The sequence below is a fragment of the Pagrus major genome, chromosome 5 (genome assembly GCF_040436345.1).
Source record: "Pagrus major chromosome 5, Pma_NU_1.0".
Classification (NCBI taxonomy): domain Eukaryota; kingdom Metazoa; phylum Chordata; class Actinopteri; order Spariformes; family Sparidae; genus Pagrus; species Pagrus major.
In genome coordinates, this window is record NC_133219.1 from 13,193,258 (window position 1) to 13,206,929 (window position 13,672).

The following is a 13,672-nucleotide window of genomic DNA, read 5'->3' on the forward strand; positions in this document are numbered from 1 at the left end:
CAAAATTGAATGTTGATGAAGGTTCTCAGTCATCCAGGTCTTGGTCATTTTAAGTGCTATATCAGAGGCAACTGGACTTGTTTCAGTTTCTTGAAGACACTTCTTCAGGTCTAACTAACTAACTGGAGAGGAGCTGCAGGCTTTAAACCCTGTGTGGGAGTGTCCTTACAGAGTCGTAAGGGCCGCTTGTGGGTCGTTGACTCAGCCGGCCTTCATGTGGAATGATTCTTCTCCTTTAGATATGAGTGGACAGCAGAGTCTTGACCCAAAGAGTTGGCCCTCCTCAACAGGAACAAGCGTGAAAAACCATGAAAAATCATTCCTTTCAGGAAATCAATGTAAACATCTTGGCCAGAGAAGACAGATGGTTTGAAAGATGAGTAAAATAAGCCATCTATGTCAAACTGGAGGCGTGGAGGCATAAAAACACTTGACTCTGATAATTGGACAAATGCCGAATACCAGGTCTGATAGTCGGCCGGGCTGATAATCAGTCTGTACCTTAAATAAACAGTAGTGCTAATGTTAGTCACTATGGTGTGTTTTTTAAAGTGATTAATGTATTAGAAATGAGTAAAAGTGAAAAACCCAGGTGTAGTCCTTTACATATGTATGATAGTTCAGTTGAGGTGTTTGCATTTTCAGATATAATTGTTACTTACAAGCTACAAAAATAGTATGACTATAAAACTTCTATGTTCAAAGTATATTTTCTAGCTTAAACTTCCACTTTGTGCTGGTAATGATTGGCAGAAAAATGTCTTTTCTTTCAATGTGATTAGACGTTTGTTTGTACCTGTGAAGAATCACACCTTCACACGTCATTTTAACAAGCAAACAAACCGCGTATGTGCCAAAAAACAAACGAGAGTAAAAAGTTTATTGTTGAAGAAACAAAATAACACTCAACATACAGCCCTCTCCCAGCATCGTCAACATCACCAACACAAAGTAATACTCATCATCTGACTCTCTGTCATCTCACGCTCTGCTTCATGTTCATCAGATCAGATTAGCCTACATCTGGGATCCTGGGAGACTTTTATCTTACAGCAGTGACTTGGAAAAACAACAACTACAACACTGTTTCCCTGCTTGATATGTTTTCACTCCTTAGCGACGCCGTTAGCAGTGATGTTATCTGCCACTCCATTCACTGCTGCGTCTTTGTCTCCTGTTCCGTTGACTACGGCAGGTTTTGAAACAACATCTGCCCAGGTTCCTTTACTCTTAAGGACTGATGGGCTGGCAGGGACATCCACAGCTCTGTTTATTTCACCATTAACCTCGTCTGACTCTGACTTTACCTCCCCATTGGCTGTGCTCGTCTCATCTTCCTCTCCTGTAGCCTTAACCTCTGACTCCCCGTTCACTATCTTGACCTCTGAAGCTGCTCTGTCACTGCCCTCATGCTGGTTCTCTTCAGCTGGCTCCACCACATGACCATTAGCTGAATCTACAGCAGCAGTCTCCACTGAGGTCTCCTCCGCTGGCTGCTCCTGTTGGCCCTCACTTGCATTCTCCACTGCCGAGCTTCCTCCGTCATCAGCTTCCTTCCCGCTTCCTGTTTCTTGACTGGAGCTCTTCTCACTCTCATCCAGCGGGGTAACAACCCCGTTGACTACTTTGAATCCCAGTTCCCTTGCCACTGCTGCCTTTAGTTCCTGGTGTTTCTGCTTATACTCCTGGAACTTGTCACTATAAGAACACAATGAATACATGAAAGGCTTGATACTTGGCAAAAGAATATTTAGTTTCCAGCCGGAAATCCTTGGATTTCAATGTGTGTTTCAAGGTTTTCAAGGTTTGAAAAAGTGCTTAGATTTCGGATACAGTCCCTTGCACTGCTTCAAATTCTAACTGCATTCCTTTCGTGATAAACAGTTTTATATTGGCTCAGCCAGATTACGTTTTCCTTTACTGAAACACAATTATGGTGGTTTATAACACAATACTGGGTCTTAACTTGGAAAGATTCTGTTTCTCCTCCTGGAACAAAATACAACACTTAATTCAAATCTCTGATATTCTTTGGCTATTTCAGAAATGTGATCTTAAACCTCCCAAATTATAGTTTTTATTAAGATTCAGTTATTTTAATTATGTATGCTTTACATGACAGCATTTTTATTTTACTTTCAATTATAATCTATGTTATTATTATTATTATTATTGTTGTTGTTTTTTTTGTATCAAATTATTTTACGTTTTTAACAGCCTTGGCTGTTCACTAGTCTGTTGTGGGACTGCTTTTACTTTGTCAGTATTTCTCCTTTTTATTGTTATTCCTTTTCTTTGTTTATTTGACTTTAATTGTAAATGTGGGTCACCCCTAAAAAAAAAAAAAGCTGCAGGGTAAAGTTATGCATCAGTGAATGCTTTAAAGGTCCGGTTTTCATTCAGTATTTGCATTTTTCAACAAAAAAGAAAATAATCCAAAAAAAGTCATAAGTTTCAATATCATCTGCAGTATTAAATATTATTGAAGTACTTTCAGAGCTGGACTGATTGATATCTACTGATTTTGCTATCGATATATCGCTAACAGATTTTAAAAGATTTTGATCTCGGTATCAGCTTCAGAACAGCTACATTTCAGTGCTTCAACATGTTTTAGGCTTATCATATGGCATCACATCATATCATACAGTACAGTGAATATTTACCTTTGTGTCTTCCTGATCCCCATCACCAGAACCATTTGCTCCAGCACAGTGTCAGTTGTTGGAGTCACACACTGAGGACAGAGGGGACATGAGTTAATAAACACACAATTACCTTTTCTTAGTATGACTCAAAAAAAGAGTTAATGGCATTGGACCGCATGAGCTCCTGGGCATACAGTACCTCCACTGCCTGCTCCGTGCAGTCAGCTCCTGCCTGTCTGAGAGAGCGCTCCACCTTCACCGCCTGCTTGGTTATGACTCCCAGAAACTCTTTGCTGCAGCGTGTCTGAGAGTGATCCTCGCCAAACTGAGAAAGAAAATAACCATAAGATGACATGCATGCACAACCAATCCACTTATCTCCATTTTGCTCTCTCGACAGGCAAACTGACCAAGGAGGTGAAAGCAGTGAGGGCTTCCTTCTCATGGGTCATAGCACTTCGGTAGTCACCCTTGCTGCACATCCACTGGGCCAACAGGTGCTGACTGAACAGAGGAAACATCAGGAAGAGAAAAGGTGATGATGTTGGGGACAAAATACATCAAAGTAACTTTATTACTTTTCATACAAAATGCAAGCTATTGATGCCATCTTACTTGAGAGCAGTGTGCAGATTTTCAGGGCCAAAGAAGGAAGTGTTGAGTCTGAGGGCGTTCTTTAAGTACTGCCCTCTCTGATCTCCTGTCAGCACCAACCCAAGACAGCTCTGCAAAAAACAAAAAGTAAATACTGTTTATAATGATACTGTGAGAAGCTTCTGTTGCGTTTGGGGGTGAAGTGGGTCGTGACCTACATCCAGTGTTGCTATGTAAGGATGGTCCTCTCCATGGACTGTTAGTGTTAGCAGACGAGCTCTGAGGAGACACTTCTGGGCCAGGGCAGTCTCCCCTCCAGCAAACATGTACACACCCAAGAGGGCCTACAGATAACAACAAAATGAAAATAATCACACTTTAAACACGTGAATCATAGCGTACTCTATAGAAACAGATAGAACTGAGTAGTAATGGACACGTGTTTCATTTGATTTTGACTGATGAAACATGTGCACACTCACATATTGCAGGATGGTGTTTGGATGGTCAAATCCAAGAACTCTCTCACTGATGACCACTGCTTTCAGCTGGATGCTGCGAGCCTGGAGAACAGAGAAAGTCACAGTGATGATAATGGCCAGCTTCATGTATTTTTATGTCACTTTAATACCACCTGAATTTGTCAGTTAAGTACAAGTACCTCGAAATGTACTTTCGTACAGTACTTGGAGGAAATGTACATAGTTACTTTCCACCACTGCAAAATGTGTTAATGTAGCTGTAAGACGTTGTGGAGCAGTCAGCCTACCTCAGCTGGCTTCCCCTGCAGGAAGGCCACCTTGGCCAGCAGGCTGTGGCAGTAACAGGCCTCAGGGTGGAGGTCATTACACACTCTACCAAACAGGTAGGCAGCTTCCTTCAGGTGCTCGTGGGCCTGATCCAGCAGACCTGCAGTGGCGAGACACGCAGAATTTACTTTTCCAATAGACTTTGTTAAAAAACACACATTGAACATGAAGAAGGTGCAGCACAAGGGCTCAGCTTGGATTGACCCACCTTTCTGAATGGAAGTATGTGCGGCACGATGTGCTTTTGAAGCGTCCACAGTTGGCATGTGAAGGTGCTTGACAACGGGGAAGATGTTGAGGACATCGTCTGGACCAATGGGAGCTTTGTTTTGGTTGTCGAGGGAGTAGTCTCTCAGTCTCAACTGGTGTAGACACAGAATTAACAAACATTTTTTATTGTATCATTTTATTATACAGTATTTTCAAGTTTTTATCAAGCAGCCAGTTTTGCAATGTTATTATCTGTAGTTGTCGCTGTACTTGAAGTGGGCGGGGCTTAAACAGGAAAAGGGTGTGGCTTATTAAACATTGTTAATTTAAGCCTGAAATTGATGTGGGTTGATCAAAAGTTGCTATATATATCTTATATATTAGAAAACTATTGATAGAAAGACCTTAGGACTGAGCTTCAGTGTATCAAAACAAGTTTTTATTACCTTTAAATGAATAAACTTCAGCTACCGAATGAGGATTTTCCTACATCACAAGTACAGATAATGAGACATTTCACTCGGATGATACAAAAAAAAGTACAATATCTGTACTGGATACTTGTTTCAGCTGCGTACTCAATCAACCTGATCAATTACAACTAATGGTGTATTATAACACTGCTAATATATTTGTTTCAGTTAATCTAGTGACTATTTTTAACCAATATTTCAGATGTGTGTTACCTGTACTCCAGTCTTCAAACAGAACTCTCTGAGCAAAGAGAGCTTTTGAATGCCGTAGTGTTCCACCAGATGGTTTGGACCAGAGCTGTCACAGAGAAAAATGACAGTTATTCTACAAAGAGCTCTAAGCCGCTGCGTAAATAACAAACACAAGGTGAGAACAAACAAAAGCTATTTCCTCACCCGAGGCTGTCAGAGATGTTATATGTCTCAGCAGCGTCCTGGCAGACCAGGTTCCACAGCTCAGCCCCCGTGAGCGTGCTCCAGGGGGTGCTTTCAGAGGCCCCAGCCCCTCGGCCGCGCCGCCTTGACTTCTTTTTTGTCTCTTCCCCGATCGTAGTGGGTGTGAAGTGGGGAACCAATAGGCAGCAGAGGAAGTGACTGACAGCTGCGGAGAGACTAGGCATGTCCACACCCTGCGAAGACATGACCAGAGGCTGCAGTTCGTTCTTTCCGGAGTATGTGGACGCATATCTGCTGCTAGTTCACCAGCTAACTTTGAGGTGTTCAAACATGAACAAATGAGAACGCTCATTACAGAATACTAAAAAGTACCTGGAGGAAGTTGTTGAATACTCGTCTTGTTGAGCGGATGAAAATGTCGCCTATGACCAATCTCTGGTGAAGACAGAAAGAGGGTTGGTAGAAGGTTAGGAGAGTGATTACATCACTGAGACTGAGCGTGACAAAGCTGTAAGTCAAACACACCAGTATATGCCTCAGGTGCTCCTTGTGCTCTGTCTGGTTGATGGTCTTGACCACGTGGCCCAAATACCGAAGGTTGATGCCTCTCTGGTGTAGTGCCTGTTTTATAGAAGCTCCGTCCATTGGCGCCTCGTTGGTTTGTAGGCAATACTCCACCTGCCCACAGACAAAAACACACATGCTGAGCTTGAGCCATGTTTGTAGTAGATGTGCCCACTATAGTATGCAAACAATGGCTCCACTTACAAAGGCTGGTATCTGGTGTGTGATGATGAAAGATGCAGCTTCCCTCAGTAACCTCTCCTGCAGCTTCGTTGACTTACTTTCACCAGGAGGGAAGGATACTCCTGAACACAAAGCACAAGAAGCCTGTCATATTGTGTTCTTGCAGAAGATTTGACTGTGTGTGTGTGTGTGTGTGTGTGTTTGTCTGTGTTAGTGTTGTCTGTTATGTTACCTGGCGAGAAGACGCTTGAGTTGAAGCGCATCTCAAAGATGATGTCGCTAACTGAGCCCACTTCTTTACAAGCAGCTCGTACTGCCTCGGTAGCTCGAGAGTCACCTACACATTAAACAAACATTTGTCAAACATAAAATGGCAAAGTACTCTATTTATTTACTTTTTTTGTGGTTTCTATTCAGTTAAGTCTACTACAACACTTCTTACCAGCTGTTGCACATTCTTCAAAGCCTCCATTCGCGTCCAATATCTCCCTGACACGCTGAGTGAACTGACAATGTCTAAAACAAGGAAAAAACTAAACGTCAGCTTCGTGAAAAATGTCAAAACTGAGTTTGAAGTGTTTTATTTCACAGTGAACTCACTTGTGCTGGATGAAGGCCTGCACCAGCTCTGGCTTCAGTCTGCAGAGACCGTGAGTGAAGCTCTTTGGCAGCCCAGAGTCTGAGTGATAATTCTCTGGCCAACCTTCTTTCACACAGCCCTTCTTCTCCTCGTCCCCCTCGCAGTTTTTATTGCTCTCCTCATCTCCAGTGACTGTCTGACTTTCTGTCTCCACCTCTAGACAGAAATTGGCATCGGCTGGGAAAGTCCTGAACACATCCAGTACGTAGAACCTCCCATCAGCCCCCAACAGTCCTTGAGCATCCACTGAGGTGAACAGTGGTACCTGGTGACCGTTGGGCGCCAAAACGACATGTCTCTGGAGACAAAGAGACTTGGCAGAGCTAGCCAAGAGCTCTAGTAGTCGCCTGCGATGGGGGGACTCCTGAGGGCCTGCATTTACCCCATACAACAAGCCTCTACAGGAGAGAAGAAGACAGTTAGACAAAAATGTGCTTACAGCGTTGACACAACGACCAGAGTAAAATGTTGAATAATGGGTCCATGAGTTGTACCTTGATGCGGCACCAGCTTCCTGGTCCTGCTCTGAGCCTTCCAAGCCAGGGGCCAGACCCTGAGCCAACAGACGCACGCCTCTGTAGTCCACAATGGCTGTAGGCAGAGTGTGCAGCGCCTGTAGGCTCTCTACATTATTGTAGGCCTGAACTCCTTTCAGCTCTAGCCTCTGAACAACCCTGCAAGAAGAACAAGTCTGGCCTTAAAGCAATGCAATTCTACAAGTCAATCAAGAAAGATTTTAGAAGGGTTTTATCAGACACAGCAGATGGCCACAGTGTACTTTGTGAATCGTTTACAGCCATCACTCAATGAAATAACATGATTAAGATCAAATTAGAGCCTCATTAATACTGGATTCTTGGGGCTGATTCCAATATCGATACTGGAGAGGAAAAGCTTTCGATGTTCTTATATAAACAGAAAGTCTGAGGTCACTAGTCAAAATACTTCTATTGTGCTTTTGTCATGCTATTTCTTTCCCTACAAATGATATCAGCATTAAAAATTGAGTGAAAAGTTGGATTTTTAAAAAGACTTTCCATGAATTTCAGAACATCTCTGTGTTTGGTAAGTTCCACTTTTGCTGTAATGACAGCATACAGCTGGCATGGACTTAACAGGTTTGTCAAATAATGCCGGGATAACATGAGTCATCAGGTTTTGCACAAACTTGTGGAGTCGTCATTCAACTTACCACTGGCATTGTTAGGCTGATATCATCATTTATAATGAAAAAACATTTTGACTAGTGCTCTCAGACTTTTTAACCCTGCTGTACATATATATAAAAACAAATTTGTTGCCATGAACCCTCAAATGTGGTTATCAAACAAGATACGTATGTAACAGAGGCAGGATATTTTAAAATTCAACAATAACCTTTAATTTCCAATCTGACATCAGTGCACTGAAACAGTAAACTTTACTGGGAATTCAATAATTACAAATTAGCCCAAGGATCTTTTTCTGCATTGCGTTTTGATATTGGCATACCGATATATACATTGCATATATACATCCACAGGATCTTGTCATTGAAGTTGTGGCTTGCTCTCACCTGCGGCTCCTTTCTCCACCAAACATTGCACATGCTGCCCCTTGGCTCATGAACAGGCCCCCCCACAGGAAAGCCGGGTCCTCGTGGTTTCCATTCACCGGCTCCACAAAGCCGTCTACAACAGTCTCTGCTCCCTGCATCACGGCCCTAACAAACGCACTGTTTACCTGAGAAAACAGGTATGAATGAAGGTAAAGGGAGGAGAAGGTTGAGTGGACAAGGAAGAAAACAGCTAATACGAGTCCTGCTGGTGTTTCGAGCTAAATTATATCTTTTTCTTAGCTACCTGCAGCAGAGCCCTCTCTCTCTGCAGCCTCTCCTCCAGACTGCCAAGTGGAAGATCTCTGGCTGCTTGCAACTCCTCATTCCAGTCTGGAGCCTACACATAACACACATAGTTACAGTTACTATGACTGCCAGAAACACACTATAAAACAAATAGCAACAATTATTGATGCCGATTTGTGAATGACCTGTGTCGCTGGCTCGTCTTCCACTCCCAGTCTGCTGAAGGTATTTTTATGAGTGCGAGAGGCACAGGGAGGCCCGAGCCAGCTCAGCGTGTGGTAGGGAGTGGCCATCACCTCAACTGGGGGTAACTGAGGCCTGAAGGGAGAAAGAGCTCTATTATCCAAAATCCACTTCACTTACAGTCAGTTTAGATGCAATCTTTTGATGCAGCAACAGTTCATATTGTAGGATTGTTGTTTTCTATATGCGTAGGTAATAATGTTACCTGTTTTTGAGTGCAGTAAAAGTTTGTTTGAAGGCCGGGCTGATGTGACAGAGCACATCTGTGAAACTGTGACAAACTGAGGAAGACTGTGCAGGACGAGGATCAAACACATCCTCTGTAGACCTGAGATGAAGAAGGACGAGAAAAGAATTCACAATTAAACTCAAACTTGTTTATTAGTACAACAATTTACTGCAATAATTGATATAAAACTGCTTGAGTTACTTGTATGAAGTGACGTCTTTACCTGTTGAGAAAGAAACCTTTTGGACAGGATGTGATGTCACACCGCCGTCCCTCTATTGTTACTACAGTGATGTACAGGAAGTCTCCTTGCATCTTCCTGTGTCCCGGAGGTGGGTTCCAGCAGCTGAGAGACAAGTCCTTCAAGTAGCTGGGGGCCTGATAAGACAAATATAAAGTCAAGGCGAGTCAGTGTGTCTGTGCGCATTATGGGCTGGCCCACTGTGAAACAAACACCTACTTCTGGTTGGGAGCTCTGTGGTAGCAAGGCCATGAGAGGTCTCTCAGAGGAACCAGGGAGGAGGTACTCAGGAGGAGCTCCGTCCTGGTTAGCTGTTTCTGTTTTTGTGTTACTTAAAGAGCGTTTCAGGTTCTTTCCATTGGGTAAGCTAGTGTCTGCAGCAGGAATAGAGAGATTTCAAAGATTTCAGTGTGAGTTTAACTTTACATCTTTGTATTAACCTTCCTAATAAGTGCACAGTGTAAGTGTCTACCTGGTGTTTGGTTATGTGTGAGTGTCTCCAGTATGCTTGGTGACCGTCCTTCTCTCAGTGCATCCTGTGGTCCAGATGCTCTCAGCAGCTCCAGCACACGAGTCAGGTGGAGCCGGGCTGCGCGGGCGGTGTACGGTTCTGGAGAGACACACAGCATTATCATAAAAGTTTCATGAAACTGTGAATAACTCTAAGACTGAATCAGAATGTCATCATCCACTCAAAAATAAATAGGGGTCAACATTGAAGTTATTGTCATTTCAAAAACCTCAAAAACACATTGATAATCAGTTAATCAATTCTGCATCTTCTCATAGACCTACAGTACATCTAACAGGGTACACACTGCAGGACTGTTTGTTTCAGTATTTTAACAGCTAGCCGGTGAGAGACAGACTAATTGGTTTACACACAGCTGTAATCTCTGCAACTATAAACCTTGTTATGACTCAGAAAAGGTGAGTCAGCTATTTACATTGAGCTGAGAGAAACTTAAGTGTGTATGTGAAAGGGAAAGCATGACTGGGCCAAGTCCATTCTGGTAATCGAGTTCTATAACTAGAATGGCATTCAGACCCAACAGTCCCCTTTAATTAAATCAAGCCTAATTCAATATAAAACTTGAAAGCTCTGTATCACTCTTAATAATCATTAACTCCTAAACCATAATTTAATACCAACAGATCTAAGATCCTCATCAATTTATACTCACTCAAAGACACCAGCCAGCTAAATACGCCTGATTTTTTTCATCAATATCCAGCATTATTCCCTAAGAAATTAATAATTATGTCAGAAAAATGCTCTGTTAAAAACAAAACGCAATGTTAAAGAAAGTGAAAAAAAATCCCAAATAATTTTTCCTTAGTTGAGTCAAGTCAATTCAAAGTCAAGTCACAGGTTGTGTCAGGTAAAGTCAAGTCCTTATTAAGGCAAGTCAAGTGACCTTTTCCCCACCCAAGATACTGCAATTTAATCTGCAGCATCTAGCCTTAGTAGGTATTAATACCTGTCTAATAATGATATTATTGACTGATTCATGTAACCTGTTCAAAAATTGTTGTATATATATAATGTTGTATATAACAATTGATATTCAGTGAAAGAAATGTAATCAAACATTTTTTTTTATAAAAGCTTATTTATTTCATTAATTTCTTCTCAATCCAAAAACCCATCCCTTCTAAAGTGTGAGAAACTGACAGTCAGACTTTAAAAAAAGCACTAAAAAACTAAAGTGAAAACACAAAATGTCAAAGTCAAGTCAAGTCATGAGCAGCAGTTCAAGTTCAAGTCATCAAAACAGTGACTCAAGTAGACTCAAGTCCAAGTCACACTGACTCAAGTCCACATCTCTGGACCCCAGATATGTGGATCCATTCATGGATGCTAATGGAAGTAAATATTATATTGCTGCATTACAGAAATGTTCTTAAAAAGCTATAACTGTGTCAAAAACACACAATATATAAAAATTCAAGTACTGTCATCCAAGTTATAATAGAAAGTCAGTTTCTCAATGAGCCCAAAAAAGTCTACAGACTCAACAACTTTTCTCAACTATTTATAAATGCTAAAAATATGGACTGGATAGCTGAAATAAAAGAGAGGACTCTCAAATAAAGAATGCCAGTACCTTCCACTAGGCGAAGGACGGCTCCCGGTTTAAGTCCCTTGATGCTTTGCAGTTCTGCGAGCGGGTCCAGAGTGGTGCCGGCGAATGCCAGCAACAGGTTGGAACGAGGACAAACCTCATCCCTCGAAAGCAGAGTCATTATCGCATCTTGAACAAGCCAAAATCCATGGACCTACAAAGAGAAAATACGCCAAAAATACAGATTATAAACCTTCCTAATATTAAAAAAAACATAAGATTTCTATGGGGATAGTTTCTGCAGTAGACAGAAAGATATAGATGAAAAAGGACATAAAGACAGTACATTAAACATTAACACTAACAGACGATGCAGTATCATATGTAGAAAACACATCCTGTGAGGTCTTTACATAGAGATAGAAGAATATATGCAACAATATCATAAGTACCATAAATTACATACAGTATACACAATAAATATGATACATTGTTGTCTATATATAGTCTCAGCTATCATTGTTAGTTTCCATCACTTGTCAAGTCTCATTATTACCAGAATAAGAGGGAACAGAGAAGAAGCTTGGTTTTTTCTACCTGCAGCTCAAATGACTCGACTCCTGCCCCCTGGATCTTCACAGGGAACGATGTGTCCTCGTCTTGCTTCATACCAGCAACATCTTTCCCACTAATCAGGCTGATAACATCTGTTGGACGGAGAAATAAGAGAAAGTCCTTCAATCAACGAGCGAAATAGTTTGGGTGGCTTCCCTGCCTTCTGCTGGTTGTGTGGTGGGGCTGCTTGTAGCTATGACTCAGAAAATGCTTTTTTTTATAGATAATGCATGAATAACCGATGAAAGAATGAATGAAAGACAATCGTGACATATTACGTTCAGATTCTATCACCTGTTCTTTGCCGCAGGATTAAACAGTCACTAATCTCTGACTGTGACTGTGAGAATGCCTGACGGTGAGAGTGAATTTATGCAAGAAAACATCAAATAAATGGAAAGTGGGGTGTGTCTGCTTTCTGACACACACATGCAGAACCAGAGGGCGAGCAGGACCCAGCGTGTTCCTCAACCTGCAGTGTGACTAAACCTGTTGAATTTGCCTACTGGCCTTCATGTCATCTCAGGGTGAAGGGACAACCACACCCAGCACTGGCATGTGGAGACAGCAGAATGTTATAACAAACCTATAGCTTTGCAGTAGAGCGTGCCTGCATGTACAGTTCACGCAGATGTTGTATATACAACAAAGCAGAAAATTCAAGGCTGTAGTTTATTGTACTGTAAATCCCCAGCTCTTGTTGTCAATCTGGGCCTGCTTTACTACTGGAAAACACCCAAAAAATAGCATCTCTGTTTGCGATTGGCTGGAAGAACTTCCCTCCTCTCTGCAGGCTTGGAGTCGTCAGCGTCCTTTTGGCGTTGCTGCGTGACTACTACAGAAAGCAGCATTGTTTTCAGCCCTGACAAGTTTATTTTGGCACCGTACCAATCCCATAAACTTATCAAGCACGCCAAATTCCTCCCTTACACATCATATATTACAAGAACATCTGACAAAACCTGTTAATCATAATAATGTGCCCACAGATTTCTATGTCTTTGCTTGGTATATAACACTTCAAGGCAATTCATCTAAAGTCGGTGAACACACTCTTCCTTAATTCAATCATTGTGTCTTGAGAAAGGGGAGTGGCAAAGGTTAAAAGAGGTCGAGAGGCCCACTTGAGAGGTAGGCAAAAGGATAAAGGTAGATAAGGTGGTTGGAATTTGTGAAAAAGGATGAACAGGAAGAGTGTACAGAGATTTCTATAAAGGCTATTTGTAACTGATACTTTAAGTTTTCTTCTATGGATTTCAGGCTGGTTTTAGTGTGTATCTATGTGAATGAATTCACCACGAGAGTTAAAAGTGCGCAGCAGATTCTCTAAGTGGTCAAAAAGTAGGTGAAAGCAGAGAATGGCACCAGCCATGTTCACAGCAGTGCTAAATCTTCCACTCTTCTCACATTCTCTAGCGAGGGAGGCCTCAGACAAATAAAGAAGGAAGAGGAAAGTCCCAACAGGAGAGAGAGAGACAGAGAGAGACAAAGAGGAGCTGTAAAGAAAAACACATCGCAGGGATTTCTCACCAGCCTTGGCCTGATTTCTTCCTCCTTTCCTCACTTTGTCCTTCATGGCTGCGTGTTGAACTTTTTCTTGAGCTGTCCTCTTGTGTGTTTTTTTTTCACTTCTCTGTGCTGGAAGTTGCCTCCCCCCCAAGTCTTGCTTGAAACCGCTGGCAGAGTGCACACAAGAGGGACAGAGTGAGAGGGAACGTGCAGAGTGAAAGTAAACGACTGTCTGCTCAGGATTGTGACTCCTGCCCCTCTCGACAAGGCAAACTCAGCTTATCTATTCTGCCTGAGTAAAAAAGCCACACCCTCTTATTGCTACACACACGACTCTTTACTCTGCTTTCTCTCACACTTTGTTGGACTGGGTGTGTCTATGCAGTTTAGCTCTACTCACTCTTCCTCC

General features: G+C 42.1%; 1 protein-coding gene across 1 annotated transcript; it reads right to left on the bottom strand.

Annotated features, from left to right (window-relative positions):
• Positions 1–847: 847 nt before the first annotated feature.
• On the bottom strand, positions 848–13,492 carry LOC140996585 (clustered mitochondria protein homolog). Its single transcript, XM_073467021.1, has 28 exons — positions 13,285–13,492; positions 11,737–11,846; positions 11,182–11,353; positions 9,546–9,683; positions 9,293–9,447; positions 9,056–9,210; positions 8,809–8,931; positions 8,546–8,678; positions 8,359–8,451; positions 8,073–8,239; positions 7,012–7,191; positions 6,478–6,915; positions 6,320–6,393; positions 6,110–6,214; positions 5,899–5,999; positions 5,656–5,808; positions 5,503–5,565; positions 5,131–5,363; positions 4,948–5,032; positions 4,260–4,413; positions 4,012–4,151; positions 3,725–3,805; positions 3,461–3,586; positions 3,264–3,373; positions 3,059–3,152; positions 2,848–2,973; positions 2,667–2,737; positions 848–1,698 (listed from the first exon to the last, which is right to left on the bottom strand). The coding sequence occupies exons 1-28, from the start codon at positions 13,328–13,330 to the stop codon at positions 1,107–1,109; spliced, it is 4,218 nt and encodes a 1,405-aa protein (XP_073323122.1). The 5' UTR covers positions 13,331–13,492; the 3' UTR covers positions 848–1,106.
• Between the last annotated feature and the right edge of the window lie 180 nt (positions 13,493–13,672).

Bases quoted from the DNA above. Each gene is read 5' to 3' on its own strand.
- LOC140996585 (XM_073467021.1), bottom strand. From the start codon at position 13,330: ATGAAGGACAAAGTGAGGAAAGGAGGAAGAAATCAGGCCAAGGCTG. The intron at 11,354-11,736 runs GTAGAAAAAACC...TTCTCTTTGTAG, and splicing joins TCGAGTCATTTGAGCTGCAG to GTCCATGGATTTTGGCTTGT. The intron at 9,448-9,545 runs GTAGACACTTAC...TTCCTGCTGCAG, and splicing joins CACACATAACCAAACACCAG to ACACTAGCTTACCCAATGGA.